Genomic DNA, 27,782 nt, shown 5'->3' with positions numbered 1-27,782 from the left:
GCTGTGTTCTCTGCGGGAGTCTGAAGATTACATTGTATTCTGCTGGTAGCCCTAACAAGAACAATGCAGCTGTGTGCACAACTGGGCATGTGATTAGTCACATGCTGGGCTCTACAAACAGCTCCTGAAGGCTGTATTCTGCTGTATTATACATCTGAAACTAAAAAGCCATATCAATCGGTGCGTTTGTTTGCTGTTCGCAAACGAACTTGCCTTGTGGGTGCAAAAAAGTACAGTAAAAAACGCAGATATGCAAACAGAAAAAAAAATCAATCCTTCTCGTGTGAAGCTGGCCTAAAGCTCCAATGCAGAACTGGTGGGGGTCACCTGTCACACAACAACACTACAGAGGAGAAGGAGTGGTGACAAGTCAGTAACTGCCCTGTGCAGGGGAAGCTGGCAGGGTGTGGAGACCGATCTCATTTCATGCCACTCCCATTCATTGGGAGACCTTTCCCCACTTGGCTTTTCTTTAGTTTGTAAGTACTGTCCCTCCCGCCACAATGGGTTAAGTGGCATTAGGACACCAGAGCCTCGCAGACTATAGTCCTGGTGCTAGCGTGATCCGGCTCTAGTGTATAAAGAGCTGCTCCGGCCACGTGAGTCACGGCACAGCCATCCATTCTGCTGCTACTATCCAGGAGACAAGGCTCAGCTTGAAGCCGTTGCCAAGCATAGGAGCTGCCAACAATGAGATGGCAGCTGCAGGTGACATGTAGGCTCTGGAAAGGTAATTAGCAAAGAGCTGTGTGCAAAAGGAAATCTCTTTAGCTTGATGTCATTACAGCCACAGGAGGTAATGGGGATATGGTGTTAGGAATGAAGACCGGGAGCTGAAAACGTGACAGAGGGAACGCAACAAGCCATGGAAACTAATTGGGTTGACCAGTATATGCACGTGGCTTGGATCGCCACCGCAGATGAATAGCATACATAGTCGGACCGAAACATTCCACAATTCATCTGCCTGTATTTGGGGGTTCGTTGCAGTTTATGTGTACACTAGTACCAGTGTTTCTGGTGCTGCAATGCGCCGCTTAATATAATGAAAGGTTTTGGAGTTGGTCATAGGTCCTAAACCAGCAGAGCCGGACAGCAGCCGTGTGCTTACAGGACCTGTGATGTCACCGTGATGTAATCAGTCACCAGGGCTCTGAGCTCTGCCCCTGATCACATGACTGACAGGTCCTGAAAGCACATGGCTGCCATCAGGTTCTGCCTGTTGTAGTACCTGTGATGGCATCATGTGATCAGAGGCAGAGCCCCGGTGACTGATCACAGTCACTCACTCACAGACAGATGGTAGTTAGTGTCAGATATGTTCATTGGCCATCTAGAAAACCTGGCAGAGTTGCGTTTCCTCAGTTAAGTGAAACATTATGCCCAAGGGCACAAAGTTGTGCCAGACAGCTCAACCCATCCAACGCCTGCTTCTTTGAATGCATCTTCTCTCAACTCTGGAAGACTCGACCAAATCGGGCGACTCGTTAATATTGCATTCATTGTGGACACCAATTGCTACAGGATCTGCATTTAGAAAGCGGCCACTGGGCAACCATAAGTTTACCTGCAGTCCTATGTAGGAACACACAGACATAAAGAAAGGGCAAGTGTCTATGAACACACGGTGCTTAGTGAATCCATTGTCTTTAGCAATCCCTCTAATGCCTGCGCTCCGCTTTCAGAGGCCCATTTAATAACAAGCAGCTTTACAGGTTGCAATCGACAACTGCCACAATATTTCACTTGATAAATCCTCCCCAAAAGGTGATAACTTATGACAAGCTCTGCTCCGCCACATGTGCAAATACTTTACAGATTGTTCCATTAACAGGAAGCTGCTTTCAGTTTGCTGGACAGCTGAACAACAGTGCTGAAGGCATCAGAGAATAATCCGGCCTATTTTATCCAGGAGCTGCATACTTAAAACGGTAGGATAACATTAACAGAAGAGTTGCTTACGTCTTGTAGACGCACGGCTTGAACTGCCACCGGAGCTTACAGAACAGCTGCAGCTGCTTTTCTATAGTATCCCTAAACTAGGAGCTGCGTACATTTAATTAAAGCCAGATAACAATAGAATTAACAACGACTAACGGGCTAATAAAACACTCCAAGAACATTCTCTACCTACACAAATCCTGGCAGCCATGGAGCTCCAAGCCAAACAGAACAAGCAAACGTGGGGTATCCAGTCTGTGGATGCCGGTTTAGACCGGGTATGGCAGCGAGCGCACAATTGCGCATCTCTCACACACAGTCATACGCAGTGTGACTAAGAGACTTCCCGCTCTGTTTCATAGCAAGATTGCGTATGCATCGACGCCCGATGTATTGCGTATGGGCAGCACTGCATACGTAGTCCATATAAAAGTATAGGGCTCACACCGCGCGGTAGGAGATGAAAGAGCATGCTACGATCTTTTTCTTGCGTGTACCTACGTGCTAATGTGAACGGATTGCTGAAAATCTATTTACATTGACTATTCCAGCTTCGTAGGAGTAATATGCGCCCAAATCACGGTCAGGTGAATGACCCCCAAGGGTATAAACAGTGTCGTGAGTAAAGGAAATAAAGTGAAGCAGACTAGTCACCGGAAGAGAGAAAAAAGTAATTGTGCAACATGATAATTAGAGTTCCTGGGAATGTTTATTAGGTGGATTGTGTCACCACATTACAGTGACTCACCAATGGTGGCCAAACAGCAAGAACAGCGAAAGCTACTTGAAACAGTGAATGGGTGTGAAGGGGGGTGGAGGGGCAGGTAATCAACCAGTTTAATTACAAGAAAGTGACCAGCCTGGAGCATCACTATGGGGGGGGAAGAGACCGTGACAGTGGTAGCAGACACATATTGGTCCCAGGCCCTAAGGGGCCCAATGACAACTCTTCCACATAGGGGAATACTAAAAGTTTGTTACCTGTATTGTAACATCACTTCCCCTGTATTGTGATCACCTCAATGCTGGGACATAATTGCAATGGTTTTCCCTGTACTGTGCATATTAACGCAACACTGCCATCGCTGCGTGCAATAACCTCTTCCAGTGCGCACTGCAGCTTATTCCTACGCCATTGCAAGGCTTTTATCATGACCTCTGTATTGGGATGTCCCTGTGTTGAGTATTCCTTTGGTAGGATATCACTGTATGGACTAGCCTAGTAATATAGTATAGTAGCAAAAATAAATAAATAAATAAAATTCAGTAGAAGTCAATTTCCCTCATCTGAATGCTGACTAGCATTCAGTAAACTGCTACCAGCTCTGCCATCCCTACACGCACGCATGCTCAGCCGAACATGCATTTGCTCTGAATGTAGGAGGGGGAAGAAAGTCACCATCAGACAGAGTTGGCAGTAGATTGTCTCCAAAGAATCAAAAGCTTGAGTGTCTGAACTCCGACTGCATTCATGCTGACATATGCCGCAAGCCCCACATCCATCTAATGCGTATGGCAGTGACATCCCAGTATACACGTCCATGGCCGTATGTACACAAGTTGTAGATGCTGCAGTTCTATTGGGGAGCCGATGCCTAATGTGGCGCAATACCAGTATGTATATAAACTGCATATACATCTAGGGGCCCCGTTATGGATTTGTGGTCCCCGTTAAGAAACCGTTCACCTGTCATCTTTCCATGAGCCAGGTGAGACAAATGTGTTTACTCGATAATCGGCAAACAACGCAGGGATACATATATCCTAGTCACTTCGGTGTCTCGTTCTCTTGGCTTACCGGGAACATTTAATTCAATAGGCGCAGGATTTGTTCTGGGTTTACATTAAAGAGACACAAACACATAGAATTATGAACTGCTCCAAAAGTAGAATATTGTCGCGCAATTTTCACAGGTTGCGACGATGCTACAAATCGCATGTATGTGAAGCCCATGCTTTCCTTTACATTTGCGATGTTTTGTAGCATGCAACATTGCAAGTCAAAAACCTTGCGGGATTCGATATGCACACGACTGACGAGGTTTTGTAGCGCATGTTTCCCTATGGAGCCCTCTTCTCTGTTGCATCGCATGAAAATGCGGTTTTAGTGCGATGCAACTTTGACAGTAGGAAATCTTACTGTCAAAGCCCTAAACCAAGTCCTGGCTGCAGGGTAAAAAAATACATCCCCTTAGAAGCGCTGTCAGCTCCGCCATGTCTTCTCCCCAGCATTGGTCATCATCTTTTCTGGCCGGGATTTTAAAAAATCCCCGCCTCCTCGAATCGCTGCATCTGATTGGCTAAGTGTCACAGCACTCAGCCAATCAGAGCCAGCGTTCGAGGAATCATTGAATGGCTGTGATTGCTTCATTGAGCACTGGATGAGATTGGCTAAGCTTCACAGCAATCAGAGGCAGCGCTTCCAGGAGGCGGGGATTTTTCAATCCCCGGTCAGAAGTGATGAAGACCAGTGTCGGGGACTGGAAAGAAGATGCAGTGGAGCCGACAGTGCTTCTAAGGTGATGTTTGTTTCTCCCCTCTCCTCCCCCCCCCTCCCTGCAACTAGGGCTTATTTTCAGGGCAGGACTTTTATTTCACAGGCATTGTGCAGGTTTTTTTTCTGCACCATGTGGATGAGATTTTCAAAATCTCGGTCATTTTGCTGCTACTGTAAATGCAGTCGAATTTCCGTGCGGAGGGTGTGAACAGAAAATTTGCATCAATTCTGCCCCATGGGAACCCAGCCTAAAAGAGCAACACCTATTTTATTTATACAGTACATATATTCCGCAGCACTGTACCACAGATTGTCACTTACATTGAGCCCTCCTCCCCATGGGAGCTCACAATCTATATTCAACCCTCAGTATGTACTTGTGTGGGTTTCCTGCCCAACTCCAAATATGGTAAAAACATACAAACTCCATGCAGATGTTGTCCCTGATCGAATCTGAACACACGACCCCAACACAGCAAGGCAACAGTGCTAACCATCCACAAATATCCAATGTATGATCCCTACATACAAAGGGCCAAACCAACTGGAAGAATATTGACAATTGAGTATGTCATTTAACCAATAGAACACAAAAAAACCCATAATGTATGTATATGCATATTTATGGTCTAGTCATACTCCCTATTTGAGCCAAACACCACCACATACCAAGAACAAGAACTTCAAGGATGACTTGCAAAGCCGAATCACCATCATGTTCCTGTGTGAAACAATGTTTCACACCACCATGTCCAATGAGAAAGGCTTATGGCGACGCGCAACCTTGGTTTTATTGAAACCTGTAACGACCTACCTCAAACTGTTCGGAAGTCATTTCCACCCTGGAAAGCTTGTCCTTGGCAATAGACTCCTCGCGATAGTCCCCTTGCAGTTGCTTCAGATCCGGAGAAAGAGTAGGAGCCTGATCTTGCCCATCCATAGGACGCACGTAAGCAGTGGGCTTTAGAGGCAACGTATGTGTTTTTGAAGTCAAATAGGTTGGGAAGGCTTGTGATGAAGGCACCGAGTTAACAGCGGTAGAACCTTCCCTGTTTGCTGGGTCTGTTAGAGCTGGGGATTTGGTGGCACGGGTATAAGATTTTTCGTGGCTTTGACCGCTTTGTGGCTTGGAATCAATTGGATGGCTGGAATGTATTGGGGATAAGGGTTCAATAGGAGAAGACAAAGACGACAGCAGAGGGGAAAGGGCCAAGATTGATGCTGGCGAGTAGGGCTGCCCTGTAGGGCGTTTATCTTGACCTCGTTTTCCGCTTCTTTCCGCGGACGTAGTTTCGGCTCGTTGCTCCGGGGCTCTGTGATTCTGAAGACTATGATTCTGAACGTGAGTTTTTATATGCTCACCGGAGGGGTGCTCAGGAGCTGTACGTGGCCTGCTCCTATGGCCCGAAGACATACTTGATGATTTTGGAGGACCCATCGATCGATTGGTGTTACTGTAACTTAGCTGATGTTTATCAGATCGTCCCTGTGTGGTAATTGGGATGCCAATAAGGTCCTGATGTGATTTTGCACCGATGAGTTCCTTGACTTCCTCGTAATTACCAAGCATGCTCTGTATACGACTAGATAACTCGTCTCCTTTACTTGTCTAAGAACAAAAGAAAGTTACAGATGGTTAGGAAATAGGCTTAAAACTTATTCTACAAGGCGGACCTCTTCTAGAGAAGATAGAAAACTATTCCCTGAAAATAAGGCCACATGGGAAGCATAGAGAAACCGCAAAATGTCTTCCAAGACTTGGTGCGAGCTTACCCATCTCAGCGCCCCTTATTGGTCAGCCCTCTGGGGTCTGGCTGTCAGCCCGGCCAGCGACTCTACGTACCTTACATTCTTGTTTTGCGGATGACTGTGGTGGCTCGCCATCAATCATGCGCAGCCTAATTTTGTTTTTCGACTATTTCCCGCGCCATCACTCAGTGACACAATGTAAATGGAGGCCGGCCGCGCCGATTCCGCAGCAAATAGAGCATGCTGCGATTTTAACTCCGCTCACGGAATAGGCAATTCATATCCGTGAATGTGAGCGAAAGAGCGATTTTACATGCTTTTTAATGCCCATGTTTTGCCACAAATGCCAGTAGCGGATTCAGAAATTGGGATTCGCCCGTGAGAGTCTGGCCTTATTACCCATAGGAACTAACAAACCTGTCTACTTAACATCTAAGCAAACCAATCTGCAGCTTTTTCGCTAAGCGGGTATGGAGGTAAAACAGATTCATTTCTACAATGCACCAAAAAAGTCGCTTTTCTCCAGCATCTGCAGACTGCCAAAAAACAGTTATTTTTGCATTCAATTAACCCATTATGCTGCATGTAAATATACCTTGTAAGGTTCAGGAAAAAGTGGAGCATTGTCAATGAAAGGGTCTCTTTCTTGAAGAGCTTCCTGATTTCGTCTCTCCCGTTCTCTGATGCGGAGTAAATTCCTGTCTTCATTGTATAAGCTGCGGAGAAAGAAAAAAAAATAGATAAGGACAGAAACAGACTATCAAAATTACAGTTATCTTAGAAATACAATGGCTGAGGATTTGCCCAATATATGACTGCAAGAGCGCCGGTGTCACTGCTAAGGTCGTTAGCGCTCGTGCAGAGCATTTACACTGACAGACTTCTCTGATGGATCCCGGGCTTCTCAGCGCTTCACCTTCAGATTGGGCCACCTCCAATCTCCAGCAGATATTCTGCCCTGCGAGTGGGCGGCCTAAACAGGCAGAAGAGCTGCACCTCCAGGGATGGATGTTAACAGACAACTTTGCAGAACTTATGTGGAATTTGTCGCATTAGTCTGGTGATCTGATACGCCAAATCACACACTCCATAAAGGACTACACACGGCAAGACTTTAAAAGACGCAGTGCTTAGGTGAAAATGTACCAATTCCACATATAATAGAAGAGACTGACAGTAGCCAGCATAACCCTAAAGCCCTAAGCTTGCTAGCTTTAACAGAAACGTGGCTGCAGCAGTCTGACACGGCCTCCCCTGCTGCACTGTCTTACAATGGCCTGCAGTTCTCCCATACCCCAAGACCGAAAGACAGACGAGGGCGAGGAGTAGGTGCTCTTCTCTCCCCACAGTGCACCTTCCAGGTCATCCCCCTCGGTACCCTCACTCACTTTCCTATCATTCGAGGTACATGCTCTAAGGCTTTTTCGTCCTCTGCCCATGCAAGTAGAAGTTATCTACCGCTCCCCCTGGTGCTCCTAGCCGGTTTCTGGACTACTTTGCCGCCTGGCTCCCCCACTTCCTCTCTTGCAAAATCCCAACCCTCATCCTAGGAGACTTCAACATCCTAACTAATGACCCCAACACTCCCCATCTGCCTCTCAGCTTCTATCGCTCACCTCCTTCCTTGGTCTGTCACAACTTACTGCCTCTCCCACTCACAGGGATGGCAATACTCTGGATCTGGTCGTTTTTCGTCTCTGCTCTGCTTCCAACTTCACCAACTCCCCTCTCCCGCACTCGGACCACAACCTCCTCTCTTTCTCTGTCAAGCTCCCTAGCATCTCTCCAGACCCTCCTACCTCCCATACCTACAGGAACCTTCAGGCCGTTCACACCAAACATTTTGCAGAGTCTCTACACTCTTCTCTGTCCCCTATCTCTCTCTCTTCTCCTGCCCCAGCCTGGCTGCCGCACATTACAACACTCAAACATGCCCTGGCTGAAGCAGCGCCCCCTGTAACCCAAGCCACCCGATATAGACTGCGGCAAGCCTGGCTTACGCCTCAAACGCGCTTCATCCGGCGGTGCTCAAGGTGTGCTGAACGGCTGTGGAGAAAAGGTCTCAAAGGTCCGCAGACTTTCTCCACTTTAAATTCAAGCTCAGAACATACAACCTCGCCCTCCGCTATGCCAAATAAGTCTACTTCACCTCTCTTGTCTCCTCACTATTCCCCCCCCCCCCCCCCCCCCCCCTGTGACGGATCTCCGTGCTGAAGAGCTGGCTGCTTACTTCAAAAAGAAAATTGACGACATCCGGCAGGAAATTATCTCCCAATCCCAGACTAGCCCCGACCCTAGTCTTGTCAGCACTGCATCTAGCTCCTGTTCACACTCTCTGCACTTAGACCAACGACAAAGGACGAAGTCTCCAGACTGCTCTCCTCTGCTCGCCCCAACTGCGCTAGCGGCCATCTTCACTCACACCTCCTGCGGTCCCTCTCCCCGGTGGTCATCTCCCACCTCACCACTATATTCAACCTCTCTGACCTCTGGCATCTTCCCCTCCTCATTCAAACACTCCATCATATCCCCGCTTCTAAAGAAACAGACTCTTGACTCAACCGATGCTGCTAACTACAGACCCATCTCAAACCTCCCCTTCATCTCTAAACTACTAGAACTCCTGGTTTACTCTCACCTTATAAGCTATCTCTCAGAAAACTCTTCTTGACCCTCTACAGTCCGGCTTCTGTCCCCTACACTCGACAGAAACCGCCCTGACTTAAGAGTCAAACGACCTCCTGACTGCCAAATTGAGGGGCGACTACTCCCTACTGATCCTCCTCAACCTCTGCAGCATTTGACACTGTGACCACAGACGTTTCCTCAGTAAGTTTCATTCCAATGGACTAAAAGACACTGTCCTCTCCTGGTTCACCTCCTACCTATCAGACCGCTCCTTCAGTGTCTCCTTTGCTGGCTCTACCTCCCCTCCTCTTCCCCTTGCTATTGGGGTCCCCCAGGGCTCAGTCCTCAGCCCCTACTGTGCATCTACACAGCCCCCATTTGACAGACCATCAGGAAATTTGGTTTCCAGTACAATCTCTATGCAGATGATACCCAGCTATACACCTCCTCCCGGGACATCACAGCAACATTCCTCCAGAACACTACTGACTGTCTGCTGTCTCTAACACCATGTCCTCTCTACCTAAAATTTAACCCCTCAAAAACTGACCTCTTGTTTATGTCCTCTACTAACCGACCTCATCCTGACATCTCCATCTCCGTGTGGTGCCACCATAACTCCCAGACAGCACGTCCGCTGTCTTGGGGTCATATTCTACTCCGATCTCTCCTTCACCCCCTACATCCAATCTCTGGCCCGAAAAGGTCAGCTGCACCTCAAGAACATCGCAAGAATCCGCTCTTTTCTCACTGTAGACATGCTAAACATGCTTACTGTTGCCCTCATCCACTCTCGGCTCGATTATTGCAACTCGTTGCTGATCGGCCTCCCCTGCACCAGACTCTACCCTCTCCAATCCATCCTGAATGCGGCAGCCAGGCTCATCTTCCTGTCCAGCCGCTCCTTGGATGCTTCTGCCCTGGCTATCTGTCAAATACAGAATACAATTCAAACTCACTAGCCTCATCTACAAAGCCCTCCACTGCACCACCCCGCCCTACATTGCTTCCCTCATCAATTCACCACCCAGCCTGCTCCCTCCATTTTGAGTGCCATTTTAATTTGAACCTCTCATTCCCGCCTCCAAGACTTCCCAAGAGCAGCACCTGTCCTCTGGAACGCGCTACCAAAAAATATCCGGGCAGTCCCTGACACACGAAACCTCAGGCATGCTCTAAACATACCTCTCAGGGAGGCATACCATATTCCCTAAACCAAACCCCTCTGTACTCCGCCTGATAACATGCTCCCTGACCTACTGACTGCAATCCCTGCTAGCCGTAATCAACCGGCACCTGCAGTCATCCCGATTCCACCACTATACGGCCTGACCATTGTCTGTGTATAGCATCCCTCACTTTCCACCTCGCCATACCGTGCACATCTCCAGCCCCTTTACCTTCTGTATCACCCCATTACTTGTAGTATGTAAGCTCGTTGGAGCAGGACCCGCACCCCTATTGTTTCCATCAATTGATTACTACCCTGTTTCCCTGAAAATAAGACATACCCTGAAAATAAGACATAGCATGATTTTCCAGAATTTTTGAGGATGCAAAATTATTTTTCAGGCTTTTTGAGGATGCTTGAAATATAAGCCCTACTCCAAAATTAAAGGGGTTGTCCCTCGCCGAAACGGGTTTTTGTTTTTTTTTAACTTCCCCCCCGTTCGGCGCGAGACAACCCCGATGCAGGGGTTAAAAAAACAACCCGCACAGCGCTTACCTGAATCCCGGCGGTCCGGCGTCTTCATACTTACCTGCTGAAGATGGCCGCCGGGATCCTCTGTCTCCGTGGACCGCAGGGCTTCTGTGCGGTCCATTGCCGATTCCAGCCTCCTGATTGGCTGGAATCGGCACGTGACGGGGCGGAGCTACACGGAGCCGGCATTCTACACGAGCGGCCCCATAGAAGACTGCAGAAGACCCGGACTGCGCAAGCGCGGCTAATTTGGCCATCGGAGGGCGAAAATTAGTCGGCTCCATGGAGACGAGGACGCCAGCAACGGAGCAGGTAAGTATAAAACTTTTTATAACTTCTGTATGGCTCATATTTAATGCACAATGTATATTACAAAGTGCATTATTATGGCCATACAGAAGTGTATAACCCCACTTGCTGCCGCGGGACAACCCCTTTAAGCCCTGCTAACAGTTAATTTAAAAAGTCAATTTAAATAGTGTCCAGGCAGCTATACATGTAAAAAAGTTAAACCTCTTTGAACAAAAATTAATATAAGACACTGTCTTATTTTCGGAGAAACACGGTATGTAACCGTGGTTTTGTTTTATTTCCCCTGCATTCTAAGTGCTGCAGAACATGCTGGTGCTATATAAAAATTATTATTATTCTAACAGGCTCACAATGCTTCATCAGCTAATGATATAAGTATCAGACCAGCAGCAGAGGCTGGGTAGGGTTAGTCTGTAGTGGTGAGATAAGAGGAGTTCAGCTATAGTGTACTAGCATTCCCATAGAGGACCAGTCAGACATGGGCAGCAGTAGTCTCCCAAACTAGTCAAGACTCTGGAGTTCTGGTCAATGAAGACCCTTTAAAAAAAAAAAGTTCCATAAAAGACGATCTGTTATCAGGAGGATTGTTCCCTTTCCCTCCTGTCATTTTATATATAGGTGTTTATAATCCAGTTATAGGTGAACTGCGGTATTATGGATGCCCGTCGTACCGCATGTATTAATTCTGTATTTACTTTCAAAGTAGCCAAAATTATAGTTAGTGGAAAAAAGGAACTATCAATAGATAAAATAAAAATAAATCTTGGTATTTGTATAGCGCCAACGTATTCCGCAGCGCTTTCAGGTAATTATTACGTATTACCCCCCACCAAGTTGGGTTCTCATTTTACCGACCTCGGAAGGATGGAAGGCTGAGTCAACCTTGAGCCGGCTACCTGATGCATGCGGGGATCGAACTTGCAACCTTCAGGTCATAAGCGAGGGCTTACACTGTGCCACACGAGGCTCGATCTAGATATTATATACATATACACAGAACATGAACCTGCAGATAGAGATGCCACACTTCTACATCTAAAGTGTTTGGCCAGCATTGTCGTCTTGCAGGAAATGGTGAGCTGCCGAACCCACAGATCTAACATGTAGTGCGGTGCCGAGACTACCCCATTTAGCCATCAACTGTCTGATCCTATTGTTATTGGGGCCATGATCTGCCATGAACCCTTTACATGCTGATCATAGCACGTAGGGGGTTAACAGTGGGGATCGGTGTTCTCATCGATCCCCGCTGTTGCTGTGAGAGGCCGGCTTGTCCATGGAGCTCATGCAAGCGCTGCAGTGCTCAGATGTCAAACACCGATTTAGAACGGCCCCTTATGACTACTACAGACGTGCCCCATTGAAAAGAACTGGAACTCGGCCTGTAATACCAACCTGGCCAACTGCAGTGGGAATTCTATTATACATCGGCTCCATGGAGGTGGTCCCAGGGGGCAGACACCTACTGTTCTGCTACTCATGATCCATCGTTTGTGGTGGTGGTGGTGGTGGTGGTGGTGGTGGTGGTGGGGGGGGGGGGGGTTGTGTTTTACTGTAATGGAATGTGCAAAAAAAAAAAAAACACAAAAAGAAAAGCGCATCAAGAATAGTTGCCTCCCCGGTGTCAGCACTGCGATCCGCTTTGATCAGGGTCAGTGTAATGGGTTAAATGGCTGGGATTATAGTCCCCTCTGGCAGGTCATTGCACGGGGCACAGCTTCTGCACGCCAGGATTCGGGGAGGACATGTACGCAATTGTAAAAACAAAGTATTTTTTGGCTAAACTCCTCTGTGGGCTTACGAGATGGTAATGCCGGCTTACGTTTCGTCACGTCGCCCCCTTCTAGTGTAAACGGCTGAAATCCTTACACAATCAGATTACAAGCAGTAACGAATGCGAGACGTTCCACATAATACGCTGGTGTCACAGAGCACCGTGCATCCTGCTCCCGTGTCAGACACGAGGTGGCTTACGTGCGCGGATGAAGCGGTCATTCGTTAGTCATGCCTCAGAGCTGCATGCAGCTTGATACTGCCATGGCAACCTCTCGGATAGGGCTTGTATGGTGCACAGCTGACTGGTCATTAATCACATGCGGACCGGTCAAACAGCAAAGGTGCTTTCAACAGAAAAACACATAAAAATGACCCGTTGGGATGGTTTTATCAGCAATAGTTTTAATGATTAACCCTTTGCAATCCAGCATCTGCCCTTGTTCAACATTAGGATTTGCCTGCATAGCTTCAATGCTTCTAACACTATGCAGGACAGAGCTCCGAGGCCAAGTGCTGTCCTGAATACTGTAGCATACATATTCGGATCTTTCAGAATGCCTCATGTCCACAGGCGGGTCCAATTCCGCATTCGGGAGTCCGCAGCAGAATCAGACCTTGCCCGAGGACCGAGCGTACCTGTCTGGGTCTTTGCTTAACTGCGGACGTGTGCAGAAGTGCCGGCTGGCACACAGGCGCAGCAGAGTTTTTTTTTTGTTTTTTTTTTTAACTCTCGCTTTCCCGCGGCCCGTTCCACAATGTCAATGGAAGCCTCTCTTCTAGATAACAAGTGTTCACAAGGCTATGCTTCCCTTCCCTCAATGATAGGTCTTAATTTAGCAGTTCTGCAATGTAAGCAACAGATGTTGCTGAGCGTATTCCCAAGAGTGTGGGGGGGGGGGGGGGGGGAACAAAAAAAAAATCAGCAATTAAAAACATATAAAGCAACTAGAAATCCACAGAACTGCCATGTCAAAGGGGAAAAAAAACAGCAAAAACACCTGATCCAACTGTGGCAACCCAATACCCGTGCGCACACATCCTAATCTTCTGCATATCCAGTTCTCACACAGCAAATCCACTTTTTGTGTAAGTGACTTGTCCGCTTCTTTTATTTGTGCTTCCCATGTATAAAAGCAGTTTAGCAGTAGGAAGATCGGGGCGATGGCTGCCGGCCTACATTACGTTCAGCCGGCTGCCATCTAATATGGGAGCCCAAATGCAGAATTCAGATGAATTCTCTCCCCTGCAGATCTAACCTGTTGCGATGGCTACTGATGGTGGCCACATTCACACGGTCCATAGTCTTGCACGAGTTCTAACCTGTTTCCGGATGGCTTCATTCACATGAGCTCGGGTGCAACTCACTCTCATACATAATGTGTATAGGTCCTCCCAATGGATGAGGATGGGGGAGAGGAATCAGGGGTTCAAAGTCCACTTTTCTGATAAGAGAATATGAACCGTCACCGAATATTTTAGATGGAGTTATTGGCCAAAATATCCTCTGCCTAGTTGGGAACAATGAAGGAGTTGGGGGAAGAAGCTTGTTTGGCCAACAGCTCCTATTTCCATGTTCACCGACTCCGAGGGACATTGGAGAAAATTTAGATAATCTTGGGTTCTTTCTACTAAAGCCCCAATTCTCATGCATTAGATGGAGCAGCGCAGGAGGGATCGTCGCTGGGACGGCTATCGGGAACCACAGCGCCCCACAGTTGTCACGTATAAACCCTACATGTGCTTCAGATGGCAGGAATGGGCTGTTCCCCACAAGGCACCGTTTGTGTGATTGCTAAATATGAATCAAGTCCTTCATCAATGGTTTCGTTACACGTTTACCCCTAATCCGAGGCTTTAATTGCTTTGCTACATTCTCTCCTATAGAAATCCCCAATCCACAGTAACCAACTATTATGTAAAGCTCCTAGTTTGTTTATTCAGGCCGAGTTATCTGCAGAACAAACAAAGTAATATCTGGCAGCCGCTCAAGGTAACCGGCAGCGCCTGAGACCACGGTGGTGGATGATGCACGCCTGCTGGTGACGTCCCCAGGTCTGGCCAGCAATAATATGATGCTATGAATCAAGCACAGCTCATTATAAAACGGATGGCGTTTTGTGTCCCTGGACCAGCCGGCTACATTTTTTGCACTGGGACAGAATAGTGATTTCCCATGACATTGCTGGATTCTTTCACACTTCGTTGCTCAGATACATATGTATCATAGACGTCATCAGCGGATCGTTCGCGTTTGTACAGCCCGTTTAAACAAGTGGATTCATCATTTATTTATTCTAAGCCCCCCCCCCCAGTAGTTTAGGACCGCCAAGCAGCTGGTCAGATGAATTTTCTGCAGCATTTCCGACCCATGCGAACGTACCCATAGGCCACTCTTGCATACGGCGTTGGTAAAATCCCACGATTTTGATTGCGGCGTCTTGCAGAAATTTTTTTAGCCATTTTCAAACACGGGTTACTGCGTTCAACAGCATTTTTTAAATTCACCCCCTTTAAAGGAGATGTCCCGCGCCGAAACGGGTTTTTTTTTTTTTTAAACCTCCCCCCCGTTCGGCGCGAGACAACCCTGATGCAGGGGTTGAAAAAACCACCCGCACAGCGCTTACCTGAATCCCGGCGGTCCGGCGTCTTCATACTCACCTGCTGAAGATGGCCGCCGGGATCCTCTGTCTTCATGGACCGCAGGGCTTCTGTGCGGTCCATTGCCGATTCCAGCCTCCTGATTGGCTGGAATCGGCACGTGACGGGGCGGAGCTACACGGAGCTACACGGAGCCCCATAGAGAAGAGGAGAAGACCCGGACTGCGCAAGCGCGGCTAATTTGGCCATCGGAGGGCGAAAATTAGTCGGCACCATGGAGACGAGGACGCCAGCAACGGAGCAGGTAAGTATAAAACTTTTTATAACTTCTGTATGGCTCATAATTAATGCACAATGTACATTACAAAGTGCATTATTATGGCCATGCAGAAGTGTATACCCCCACTTGCTGCCTCGGGACAACCCCTTTAAGGTGTGTTACGTTAAAAAACGCTATAAAGTAGAGCAGGCAGGTCTGGGAGGCCCCATTGAAATCAATGGGAGCATTGTACCGCGATTAGCAGGGCAACCAAAATATCACAGTAATTGCAGTAAAAAGCGAGTGGCCTTGGAGCGTGCAAGTGGTTGTTTCACCCAATCTTGGCCCCTTCCAGATCTGTGGACACAAGCTCACATGCCTATGTGAATGAAGCAAAAGGCGATACATTGTTGATGTCCGAAAAACATGTCGGAAGCATAAGGGATGGACGTGCGGAAGCATAAGGGATGGACGTGCGGAAGCATAAGGGATGGACGTGCGGAAGCATAAGGGATGGACGTGCGGAAGCATAAGGGATGGACGTGCGGAAGCATAAGGGATGGACGTGCGGAAGCATAAGGGATGGACGTGCGGAAGCATAAGGGATGGACGTGCGTTATGTAACTGAGATATTAGGGTGCTTTCACATCTGCGTTGGGGATTACAGTCTCTGGCTCCGTTCAAGGAAAGGGGAATCCCCGAGGCCAGAAGGTTCCGTCTGTGGATGGAACCTAACAGCACTGGATGGAGCGCACTGACTGCAATGGTGTCCGCCTGCTTTTTCGCCCAGCTGCCTGGCTTTTGGACGAAAGAAAAAGATCCGCACACAGCGCTTTGTCTTTGGCCATTTTCAGACAGATCTGCGACAGACCCTCCGGACAGAGATATGAAGCTAGCCTTAGACCAGTATCACACTATTTGGATTGTGGAATCTGCAATAGTCGCTCGCGTGGACGATCCGCAGCATTCCGCATCCATTACAAGATTGGAGAATTCGCGGGTCCTCTCACATGAGCAGACAAATGAGATTTCCTCTCACCAAAATAAAATTGCAGAACGGAAGCCGTCCAATCCACAGCCCATCCTCAATTAAAAACAAATCTCTGTACTGCACATGTCAGACGGCGAGCCGCCAAGTCCATCTGCAATACAGATTTAAACACTTCTGCACGGATGCCGGCTGCAGTCTGAGCCGGATTCCACTGTGGGCGGCCGCATGCGGAACCCAACCAGTCCGTGTGAGACCGGCCTTAGGCTGGGTTCTCACAGGGCGGATTTGTTGCGGTTTTGCTGCGTTTTTGCCGCAGAAGAACTGCTTCTGCGGCAAAACCCGCTTCAAAGGTTATTTTTCTCGCGGAAAAATCCGCAAGCGTTTATTTCCGCAGCGCTTTTTTACTTTTCCACAGTGCTTTTTTTGTCCATAGACCTCTATGGACGCAGCAAAATCCGCTGCAAAAGTCAAAAGAATGGACATGCTGCGTCTTTAAAGACCGCACCGCAGTTGCATTTCCGTACTGCAGCAGTGCTGGAAAAAATCCATCCTGTGAGAACAGCTTTTTGCCCAAACACATTTGTACTGCATTGCACTTCAAACGCAGCGGTTTTGCCGCAGTGCGGATATGCAACGGCAATCCGCGGCAGAACCGCAGCAAATCCGCCCTGTGTGAACCCAGCCTTACTGTTGCAAATTTCGATGCTGCGGGTATGGTGATGCACAAATCTGTTAACAACCCCAAACAATCACAATTCAATAGTTCCAATAGCCAAACACAAACCAGTCAGGTCACGAACAGGATTGTCTTCTATACATTGGACGCAGGTCGTCAGCGCTGGCTTCACACTTCAGGTACGAGGTGATGGGCGGTACGTGCCAAGTGTTGTATCCCTCAATCTGATCGTTTCACTACAAAAAGTATCCATTTAGTCCCTGCCTCAGGGTGACTACCCACTAGCGCTTGCGAATTTGCTGCGTTTTTGTTTCCAGGTGTCTATGGGGCTTTCTAATGTTAACGCATTGTGGCAAAAATCGCAATTTACCATGAAGTCGCGATTTTGCGCGATGCGATTTTGCCATTAACAAGTCCCATAGACCCCTAGAGAAGAAGAAAAAAAAACCACCGCGAATTTCACAGACCTGTAGTGGGTAGTCACCGGTAAAGCTGAACGTATAGCATTCTGTGAAGCGCTTCCGCGCGGCTAGCTGGATGCACGTCTTTTTAGCGTCTACGAGTTAGACAACTCTTCATTAAATCACCAAAATGATAAACTTTAGACCCTTTAATAAACTCAATCCACAAACTTTAAATTACAGTTGCAAGACCTCGGCAGACATCCTTGTATTTACAACAGGAAGTCCATGTGGTTTGCAGTTCGGGTACAAAATTGCCAGATTTGGAGGCTATCTTTTTGACCACAGGCAGAAGTAAAAATATGACTCCTTAAAAAAAATCCGTACTTCTTTCCAGTTATGTGTTTATGTTAAATGTATTTAAAGGGGCAGTCTGGGGAATAAAAAAAAAATAAAGTGTGCTCAACCATGGGTGGTGGTAGGGATGTAGGGATGTAGGGATGTATGTATGTATGTATGTATGTATGTATGTATGTATGTATGTATGTATGTATGTATGTATGTATGTATGTATGTATGTATGTATGTATGTATGTATGTATGTATGTATGTATGTATGTATGTATGTATGTATGTATGTATGTATGTATGTAAGTAAATATAACTGCCCTCAGCCGATTCCCACAATGCACTCTTCTGACCCTAGGGATGAGTACCCATCAGAGGTTACTTGACCATAATTACAGCTCAGCATCAACCGGTAAGTGGCTGCAGCGGTCAAGCGGCCTTATGACAGGTGGTCATCACTGGAGCCAAGGGTGCAGCCGGGACAGAGTACGGTCAGAATGGCGGCAGCTGCTAGAGGATCGGGTGAGAGGAGTTATGACCATTTTAGACAGGGTTGAGCATATTTCAACTTAATTTTGGACTCTGCTGTGGGGCCCAGTGCTGTGCCAGAGCCGCACCCAAGGTAGCACCTTCTGGTACTCTGTGAGCCATTAATCCTTTCCAATGCACTGTCTGACATCTAAAGACATTCTGATTGAAGGCTGTACAGCTCTGATGTCGGAAGACGTCCGGCAGGGTATTCTTACTGGCTGCTCTGTTATTGGGGGCCTCTCCAGCATTTCTCATACCGCAGTACTGGCTCTAGCTAGCAGATGGCGGCATTGTATAATGGCAGAAAGAGAAAACCCCCTAGCAAACCCTGAATACAAAATTAGATTGCAAAGGGTTAAGACTCGGCACCCAAGTGCTTCTACATCCTACCAACAGATTTCACTGTCCATAAAAGTCTTAACATGTCCATCTTTAGATAGGAATATTAGGATTGTACTGGCTTGGGGTGACCCTAGACAGCAAACCGATACAGAATAGGTTTAGAATCCAATTAAGATGCCCAATTCTAAGCTCAAGTTGTTCATTTTATGAAGTTGGGTGAGAAAAATAGCAGCTGCTTGTCCTTTATGACTTACTTATCTTGAGGGAAACTTAGGATCAAACACAAATTTCCTACATTCTTGCCAATGCCGGGCATCAGGTGAGGGTCTCACAACTGCCAGTCATAGGATCCCAAGAATAAGCCGGATCTACTGACATATCAAGTGTGTCTGGCTGTTTCTATAGTGAAGGCTGAGCCGGCATCCTATATATAGAAGGTATATCCTCTTTCTGTAGCTGCACATCATATAAGGCGCTCTATAGACTAACAGACCAAACGGTTCTGCCAGGCAGCTGGCATTGAAAAAATAAACCAGTTGAACTAGTGACCATCTGTATCCAGGAGCGAGGGGCTAATAACCACTTCTAATGCCAAAGGTGGGGCGTTTTTGTACATATCCTAATGAAAATTCATGTTCTAGAAAGGAAAGAATCAGTTGAAAAGCCAGCTTCATATAATCTACAATCACGGCCAAAAACAATCCAACAATCCCTCCCAAGAAGGTGTCAGAATCAAATGAAATGTCATGTCTGATTGTGACGGATACAAGTATGAGCATTAAAGATAATTTATGGCAGAAATCAGACGGCCTCTAGCTTAGATACAAGATGTGATACAGGCGGGCATGGGGGCTCTAGTACCCTGTTGTACCGCCTCTAGCTTGGATACAAGATGTGATACAGGCAGACATGGAGGCTCTAGTCCCCTGTTGTACCACTTCTAGCTTGGATACAACATGTGATAAATGGTGCGCATTGAGGTTCTAGTACCCTGTTGTACCGCCTCTAGCTTGGATACAAGATGTGATACGGGCAGGCATGGAGGCTCCAATACCCTGTTGTACCGCCTCTAGCTTGGCTACAAGATGTGATACAGGCAGACATGGAGGCTCTAGTACCCTGTTGTACCGCCTCTAGCTTGGATACAAGATGTGATACGGGCAGGCATGGAGGCTCTAATACCCTGTTGTACCGCCTCTAGCTTGGATACAAGATGTGATACAGGCGGACATGGAGGCTCTAGTACCCTGTTGTACCGCCTCTAGCTTGGATACAAGATGTGATACGGGAGAGCATGGAGGCTCTAATACCCTGTTGTACCGCCTCTAGCTTGGATACAAGTGGGAAGGAAGCTCTAATACCCTGTTGTACCACCTATAGCTTGTATAAAGATGTGATACAGGTTGGCATGGAGGCGCTAATACCCTGCTGTACAGCAACAAGTGTAGTAGGATCTCACATCTTCCATCTGTTCTTATGCAATTCATCTCATTCAACTATGGAAAGGATTGGTTTGGGGTAGGGGGGATGTTCGCATTTCAACTTTGTGAAACTGATTGGTCGCGTCCCTGTCAGCTGTAACAAGTAATGCTTCAAATATATTTCTAAGCCTCACGAAAGAAATCCTAACTTTCCACACACACTCACCACTAAGAAGAGGTCTCACCAAGGGCAAATATACCAACAAGTTCTTTCCAAAACCAAACATTTAGAGTTAAATTAAAACTATGCCTACAGGATATATACAGCTTATATACACACTATACACTGCTGCTGCCAGGAAGTCACCGACATGGGACTGCTGCAGCTACTCATCAGCCAAAGTCAGCAGTGATTGGCTGCAGAGGTCACATGTCCTTTGTGTCAGGAGGTCGTTGCTACAGCAGGAAGTAGACAGCCGCAAGGGACCGGGCACTGGCAGAACAGGAGTACCCGGGGATTGGGTACGGAAAGTATGTTGCATTTCATGTTTTTGCAGCACTTTAACCTGTTTTCACATGTTTTTCTGCCCTGATGAGCTCTTTAATTAGTCCACATTTGCAACTGTGATTGAAGGCAAGATTATGAGGAAAACAATGTAACTGCCTAGAAAGTGGTCACCCCATTAGGGCAATTAATATGCTACTTATGGACATGAGGGCATTAGTGTGGTCACTTGCTATGGATGTCCTTTAACCCCTTGAGTGGCGGGTTTCCTACCACCCTGTCGTGCCCACCAGGGCAGGTTTTTTAAAATGGTCTAATCATTAAATTTCAACTAATTTTGCAGTTGTGTCTCAAGAGCCATAACTTTTTCATTTTTCCATTGACACGGCCATATAAGGGCTTGTTTTTTGCGGGACAAGTTGTGATTTTTTAAACAGGGGGAGGAAAAAAAGAAATGGGGAAAAAAGAAAAAAAGGGGCCATGTCATTAAGGGGTTGAATAATGTATTAACTTCCTTCTCTGGGTCATTACGACGCATGGATACCACATGTGTGATTGTATTTTTGATTTTTTACAAAGTAAAGGGAGACAAGTGTTTATCATTTTTTACCTTTTTTTTTATTTTTTATTTTTTTTTGTCCCTTTAGGGGGACTTCCACAGGGACCCATCAGGACCCCCTGATCACATTCCAGGGGTCCGATGGTGACAGCCCTTTACATGCTGCAGTCACATAGACTGCAGCATGTAAAGGGTTAACAGCAGAGATCAGAGGTTTTCTCTGATCTCTGCTGTAAGAGCTGGTACCTAGCTGTCCTCTGACAGCCAAGCACCAAGCTCTCCCTGCCACAGAGACCATCGGCTTGCTTCTGACAAGCCGATGGTCTCTATGGCAACCTGTAAACAAAGCAGGAGATTGCCGACATGTCGGCAATATCTTCTGCTGGTTTTTCAAAGCCCTTGCTTTGTTCTCTGTGGGTCTGTGCAGGCAGAGCACACTGTCACAGCTTGTGGTATTGTGCTCTGCAGCTCCCATAGTGATACATAGCCCGGAAATCTTCCGGGCTATATCACTAGAGGCAGAGGAGCTCGTCCCGGAAAATTTCCGGGCATGCCACTCAAGGGGTTAATGTTCTGTGACCTATGCAGGAGTCTTTGGGGAGGAGGGGAAGTGATTAGCACCTATAATTGTGAATCCTGTGTTATCTATATGGAGGCGTTACACATCATAGTAATCCCATCTGGCCCAACAATGAGATAAGTGCTGAGTATTCTTTACAGAGCACAAGTGTCAGCTTTAGGCTTAGTGATCACAATGAAAACTGCAGGATTTCAGGATTTATTTTTTTTTAACTATTGATAGTGAAATCGGAAAATTAAAACACATCACCAATAATTCTTTAGATAGGCGTTTAGCATACAAATAAGATTTAACAATAGGTCTTCTAATGACACATTGGACAGATTTACTATCCATCTATTAGTGTAAACATAGACCAAGCAATCTGAAGATGCAATCAATGTATTACTGCAGCTTAGGGCTCATTCACACAGACATGAAGGCATAGTGACACCGAGTTTCATCTCTCCGCTAACTTGTAACACTTTCAGGTTTGGATACTTTGTTTCCATACGGTACAAGTTTCCCAACACTGATAGAAAAGTGTTACCTTTCAGTAAGTCATCACACCATAAAAAGTTTTCCCTAAAACCACCAACAATCTTTCGATACGCATTGAGGATACAAATGTGATTTCCCGAAAGTCTATGGACCTTCATTCTTCCATTCACACCTGCTTTGGAACTGCAAGGAGACACCCGTATAAAACGCAGGAGAAATAAATCGCAGCATGCTCTATTTCACCCCGTTTTACATGGAGCCCTTGAAGGGGTGCGTATTGAAATGCTGCCCCTTAGCAATGCCTGCCACAGGACGGCATTTAATATAGAGCCTCGCTCTACATAGAAAGGAGTATTTCAAAAAATACTGCGCATGTCCGTGACATCATAATCCCAGGCATGCGCAGTGCCCATCACAACCCCTGCGCGATCTCTGCCAGCTCTTCTGCTGGCAGAGTGTAGGGGCTGCGATGAGTACAGCGCTGTGAGACTCGCAGCGCTATACTCATATGGCCGTGCAACTCATAGCTTGCAACAAAATTTTGTGCGCCCAAATTGCAGTTTAGCACCATCCCTTTCACCAATCAGGCTGCTTTCCCATTAAACCAGGGTGCAGAACTTTATCTGGTCTGAGGGCCACATTGCCATACTGGGCCACAAGGATATTCCCATCTGAGCCACTCATGGTATATCCTAAATATAGGCCATAATAAATAGTCAATTCCACTTCCAGGACTCCCACCCCATACCTCCCCCCCCCCCCCCAACTCCAAAGAGGAAGACCCAGACATGGCTGCGCAGGGCCCCCCTCTAGTACTTGTCCTAATATGTAGGGGACCCAGACATGGCTGCGCAGGGCCCCCCTCTAGTACTTGTCCTAATATGTAGGGGACCCAGACATGGCTGCGCAGGGCCCCCCTCTAGTACTTGTCCTAATATGTAGGGGACCCAGACATGGCTGCGCAGGGCCCCCCTCTAGTACTTGTCCTAATATGTAGGGGACCCAGACATGGCTGCGCAGGGCCCCCCTCTAGTACTTGTCCTAATATGTAGGGGACCCAGACATGGCTGCGCAGGGCCCCCCTCTAGTACTTGTCCTAATATGTAGGGGACCCAGACATGGCTGCGCAGGGCCCCCCTCTAGTACTTGTCCTAATATGTAGGGGACCCAGACATGGCTGCGCAGGGCCCCCCTCTAGTACTTGTCCTAATATGTAGGGGACCCAGACATGGCTGCGCAGGGCCCCCCTCTAGTACTTGTCCTAATATGTAGGGGACCCAGACATGGCTGCGCAGGGCCCCCCTCTAGTACTTGTCCTAATATGTAGGGGACCCAGACATGGCTGCGCAGGGCCCCCCTCTAGTACTTGTCCTAATATGTAGGGGACCCAGACATGGCTGCGCAGGGCCCCCCTCTAGTACTTGTCCTAATATGTAGGGGACCCAGACATGGCTGCGCAGGGCCCCCCTCTAGTACTTGTCCTAATATGTAGGGGACCCAGACATGGCTGCGCAGGGCCCCCCTCTAGTACTTGTCCTAATATGTAGGGGACCCAGACATGGCTGCGCAGGGCCCCCCTCTAGTACTTGTCCTAATATGTAGGGGACCCAGACATGGCTGCGCAGGGCCCCCCTCTAGTACTTGTCCTAATATGTAGGGGACCCAGACATGGCTGCGCAGTGCACCCTTAGTACTTGTCCTTGTATATAGGGGACCCAGACATGGCTACGCAGTGCAGCCTTAGTACTTGTCCTTGTATATAGGGGACCCAGACATGGCTACGCAGTGCACCCTTAGTACTTGTCCTTGTATATAGGGGACCCAGACATGGCTACGCAGTGCACCCTTAGTACTTGTCCTTGTATATAGGGGACCCAGACATGGCTACGCAGTGCACCCTTAGTACTTGTCCTTACAGATAGGGGACCCAGACATGGCTACGCAGTGCACCCTTAGTACTTGTCCTTATAGATAGGGGACCCAGACATGGCTACGCAGCGCACCCCTAGTACTTGTCCTTATATATAGGGGGACCCAGACATGGCTACACAGTACACCCTTAGTACTTGTCCTTATATATAGGGGGACCCAGACATGGCTACACAGTACACCCTTAGTACTTGTCCTTATATATAGGGGGACCCAGACATGACTACACAGGGCACCCTCAGTACTTGTCCTAATATATAGGGGACCAGACACGACTACATGGTGCACCCTTGATACTTGTCCTTATATATAGGGGACCCAGACATGGCTACACAGGACACCCTCAGTACTTGTCCTAATATATAGGGCACCCAGACATGACTACACAGGACACCCTCAGTACTTGTCCTAATATATAGGGCACCCAGACATGACTACACAGGACACCCTCAGTACTTGTCCTAATATATAGGGGACCCAGACATGACTACACAGTGCACCCTTAGTACTTGTCCTAATACATAGGGGACCCAGACATGACTACACAGGACACCCTCAGTACTTGTCCTAATACATAGGGGACCCAGACATGACTACACAGGACACCCTCAGTACTTGTCCTAATATATAGGGGACCCAGACATGACTACACAGGGCACCCTTAGTACTTGTCCTTATATATAGGGGACCCAGACATGGCTACACAGTGCACCCTTAGTACTTGTCCTTATATGTAGGGGACCCGGACATGGCTACACAGGGCACCCTTAGTACTTGTCCTAATATATAGACCAGGCATGACTACACAGGGCACCCTTAGTACTTGTCCTAATATAGAGGGACCCAGACATGGCTACACAGCGCACCCCTAGTACTTGTCCTACTATATAGGAGACCCAGACATGACTACACAGTGCACCCTTAGTACTTGTCCTAATATATAGGGGACCCAGACATGGCTACACAGTGCACCCTTAGTACTTGTCCTTATATATAGGGGACCCAGACATGGCTACACAGTGCACCCTTAGGACTTGTCCTTATATATAGGGGACCCAGACATGGCTACACAGTGCACCCTTAGTACTTGTCCTTATATATAGGGGACCCAGACATGGCTACACACTGCACCCTTAGTACTTGTCCTAATATATAGGGGACCCAGACATGACTACACAGGGCACCCTCAGTACTTGTCCTAATATATAGGGGACCAGACACGACTACATGGTGCACCCTTAGTACTTGTCCTTATATATAGGGGGCCCAGACATGGCTACACAGGGCACCCTTAGTACTTGTTTGTTCCTGCTGCCCTGCTATGTGCCACTCTTGATTCTGACTTGAAAGCTACATGATGTGAGCAGCCATGCATAGATAAGTGTGTCCAGATCATTGGGCATTGTGGGCAGCATGCTGTGCAGCCCTCCATTAAGCCATGCCCCCCATTGCACAAGGAGTAATGGATCATTATTGGTGCGCCCTTCATAAATAGATCTAAAGCTTCTGACATTATGCTTCAAAACTCTCCCAGGTTTGAGCACATTTTATGTTTTGGGTCTAAACACAATCTCATTAGTACATCTGCCGTAAACAAAGGGTGTTCCTAAGGGGCTTTTTGTGTGGACCCCATTGTGTAAATGAGTGTTTTTATTAGTTTCAGTGATTACAAAGGAACCGTTTGTATCCACTACAGTAGGCATCACAACTATAGTGTATACACACACCTAGGCTCTTCTGTATATACACGGCACCGCACGCTAACCCCACCCCCCTATAGCATTATCACCCATACGGGTGTGCTCACAAGTTTTGTTCTGGTTCTTTGAAACCAAAAACAGTTGATTATAAAAGGGAGAGAAAGAAGAAAAGGACGGATACAGCTGGTTTTGGGCTTCAACAAAACCTGCCGGTGTGAACACACCCTACTGGTCGCCCCCCCGGAAAGGTTTTAAGCTAGAAATTCCCTATAAAGTTAGTTTTGGTCACCGACTGATAAGCCGGCTGCGGGATGACCCAAGTTACCTGCCATCTGCCTAACTTTTCTGGTAACCTCCACTGGCCAATAAAGTTTGTAGGGTCATTGGACTGTGGGGGAGGGGAGGGTCACCAGTGACATTAGAAAAGGCCGATAGCTGCTGCTAGCACTATAAAAGGCAGCAAATAGGTAACTGCTGGGTCAGCAAAGCCCTCAGCCACCCCAGCCTGGGAGAGTCAGGAGCCTGGCGAATGACCGCCAGCTGTCACCGTGCCTTTAACTGCCCAGCCACTAGAAAAACTCCTAAAAAGTTATGGGAAAAGTTACTAACTCACAACTAACTTTATTTAGAAAGAAAAAAAAAAACCCCAAAGTTACTAAAACCCTCCCAACTTCTGTCACCCGTGCCACATATTCAACCCCAACTCTCCGCTAACTTGTAACACTTTCAGGTTTGGATACTTTGTTTCCATATGGTAACAAGTTTCCCAACACTGAAGGAAAAAAAAAGTGTTACCTTTTACTAAGTCAGCTATGGAAGGTATAGAAAGTCCTCGCCTGCTCCTCTATGATGGCAGAGGGGAGGGGGGAGGTGTTTTAACGCCACACCAGGACTTTATGTGTCATTTAAAAAAAAAAAAAATTAAAAAAAGGGGTTTTAAAGAGTAAAAACTTTTTCTTAAAAACAATCACTAATGTAGGACTGTAGAAGTTAGTAGAAGTCAGTGCAAACTGCAGAGCTCGGGAGCCAATGCAGCAGGCAAGGGGTTAAAAAGCCAGCCTCCCCTCCCCCTTTGATCCCGCACACACCTGTATGACACCCCAACTGCTTGTCAGCAGCCATGAAGGTGACAAGCGCCCAACCGCTGCCCGTTCTCTAGGATTACCGGGGAATGTCCCTTGTTACGTGCCGTAGGCGGACAGAACCTACCTGGACTGGGCAGCCATAGCGAAGTTTCTCACAGCCGACGTCCAGTGTCCATGAGTTTGCTGCCTCCGCCCTGCCAGGCCACAGCTGTAGTGCCGCCCGCACCGCTCCTCCGCCCGGTCACATTCTGGTAGGAGTCCCAGTCCAGCGCTCCTGCCTCGGTGTACTACTGCACGTCTGTCCCTGCAGCAGCGTTCGTCCTCTTCAACCCCGCCCACCAAACGCTAACCGACACACCCACACGCGAAGGGGCGTGGTTACAAGTTACTGCCCCGCATTCCCGCCCTTGTGTTGGGAGAAACCATTTGTTTCCTTCACGGGAGGGAATTCAATTAAATAACTCGGTATTTGAGAGCGAGAACTATAGCGTAAAAATGGTGAGGGGTAAAAATACATGGGGGAAAAAAGGCATGGAGGATTTCTGTGGAGCGGTAGAAGCTTTTCGCTAGTGTTTAAATGTGTCGTTGTTAATGGAATGGTCTAGTGAGTGGACCGCTGGGATGATGAGGGGCGGAAGGATAACGCGGAGCTGACCAATGAGAGAGCAGCTTTGCTCACAGCTGGAGGGGGCGGAGCTTGGGGAATAGTCACCCCGAGGAGGGAATACTCGGGAGGGCTGTGGGGTTGCCAGGCGGCGCTGACTGTACAAGT

The 27,782-nt window shown here is 47.6% G+C and overlaps 1 protein-coding gene across 1 annotated transcript in view; it reads right to left on the bottom strand.

Annotated features, from left to right (window-relative positions):
- The window catches only part of AFF1 (ALF transcription elongation factor 1), an 80,158-nt gene extending 52,819 nt beyond the window's left edge, over positions 1-27,339 (bottom strand). The window contains exons 1-3 of the mRNA XM_066574374.1: positions 27,135-27,339; positions 6,783-6,903; positions 5,253-6,047 (exon numbers count right to left, since the gene is read on the bottom strand). Of these exons, the coding sequence (XP_066430471.1) occupies positions 5,253-6,047; positions 6,783-6,903; positions 27,135-27,151 (933 nt within the window). The 5' untranslated portion in view covers positions 27,152-27,339. The remainder of the gene's footprint in view (positions 1-5,252; positions 6,048-6,782; positions 6,904-27,134) is intronic.
- Between the last annotated feature and the right edge of the window lie 443 nt (positions 27,340-27,782).

This window comes from Eleutherodactylus coqui, chromosome 7 (assembly GCF_035609145.1).
Source record: "Eleutherodactylus coqui strain aEleCoq1 chromosome 7, aEleCoq1.hap1, whole genome shotgun sequence".
Lineage (NCBI taxonomy): Eukaryota > Metazoa > Chordata > Amphibia > Anura > Eleutherodactylidae > Eleutherodactylus > Eleutherodactylus coqui.
The sequence above is the reverse complement of the archived record's forward strand: the minus strand, read 5'-3'. Positions and strand labels throughout refer to the sequence as shown.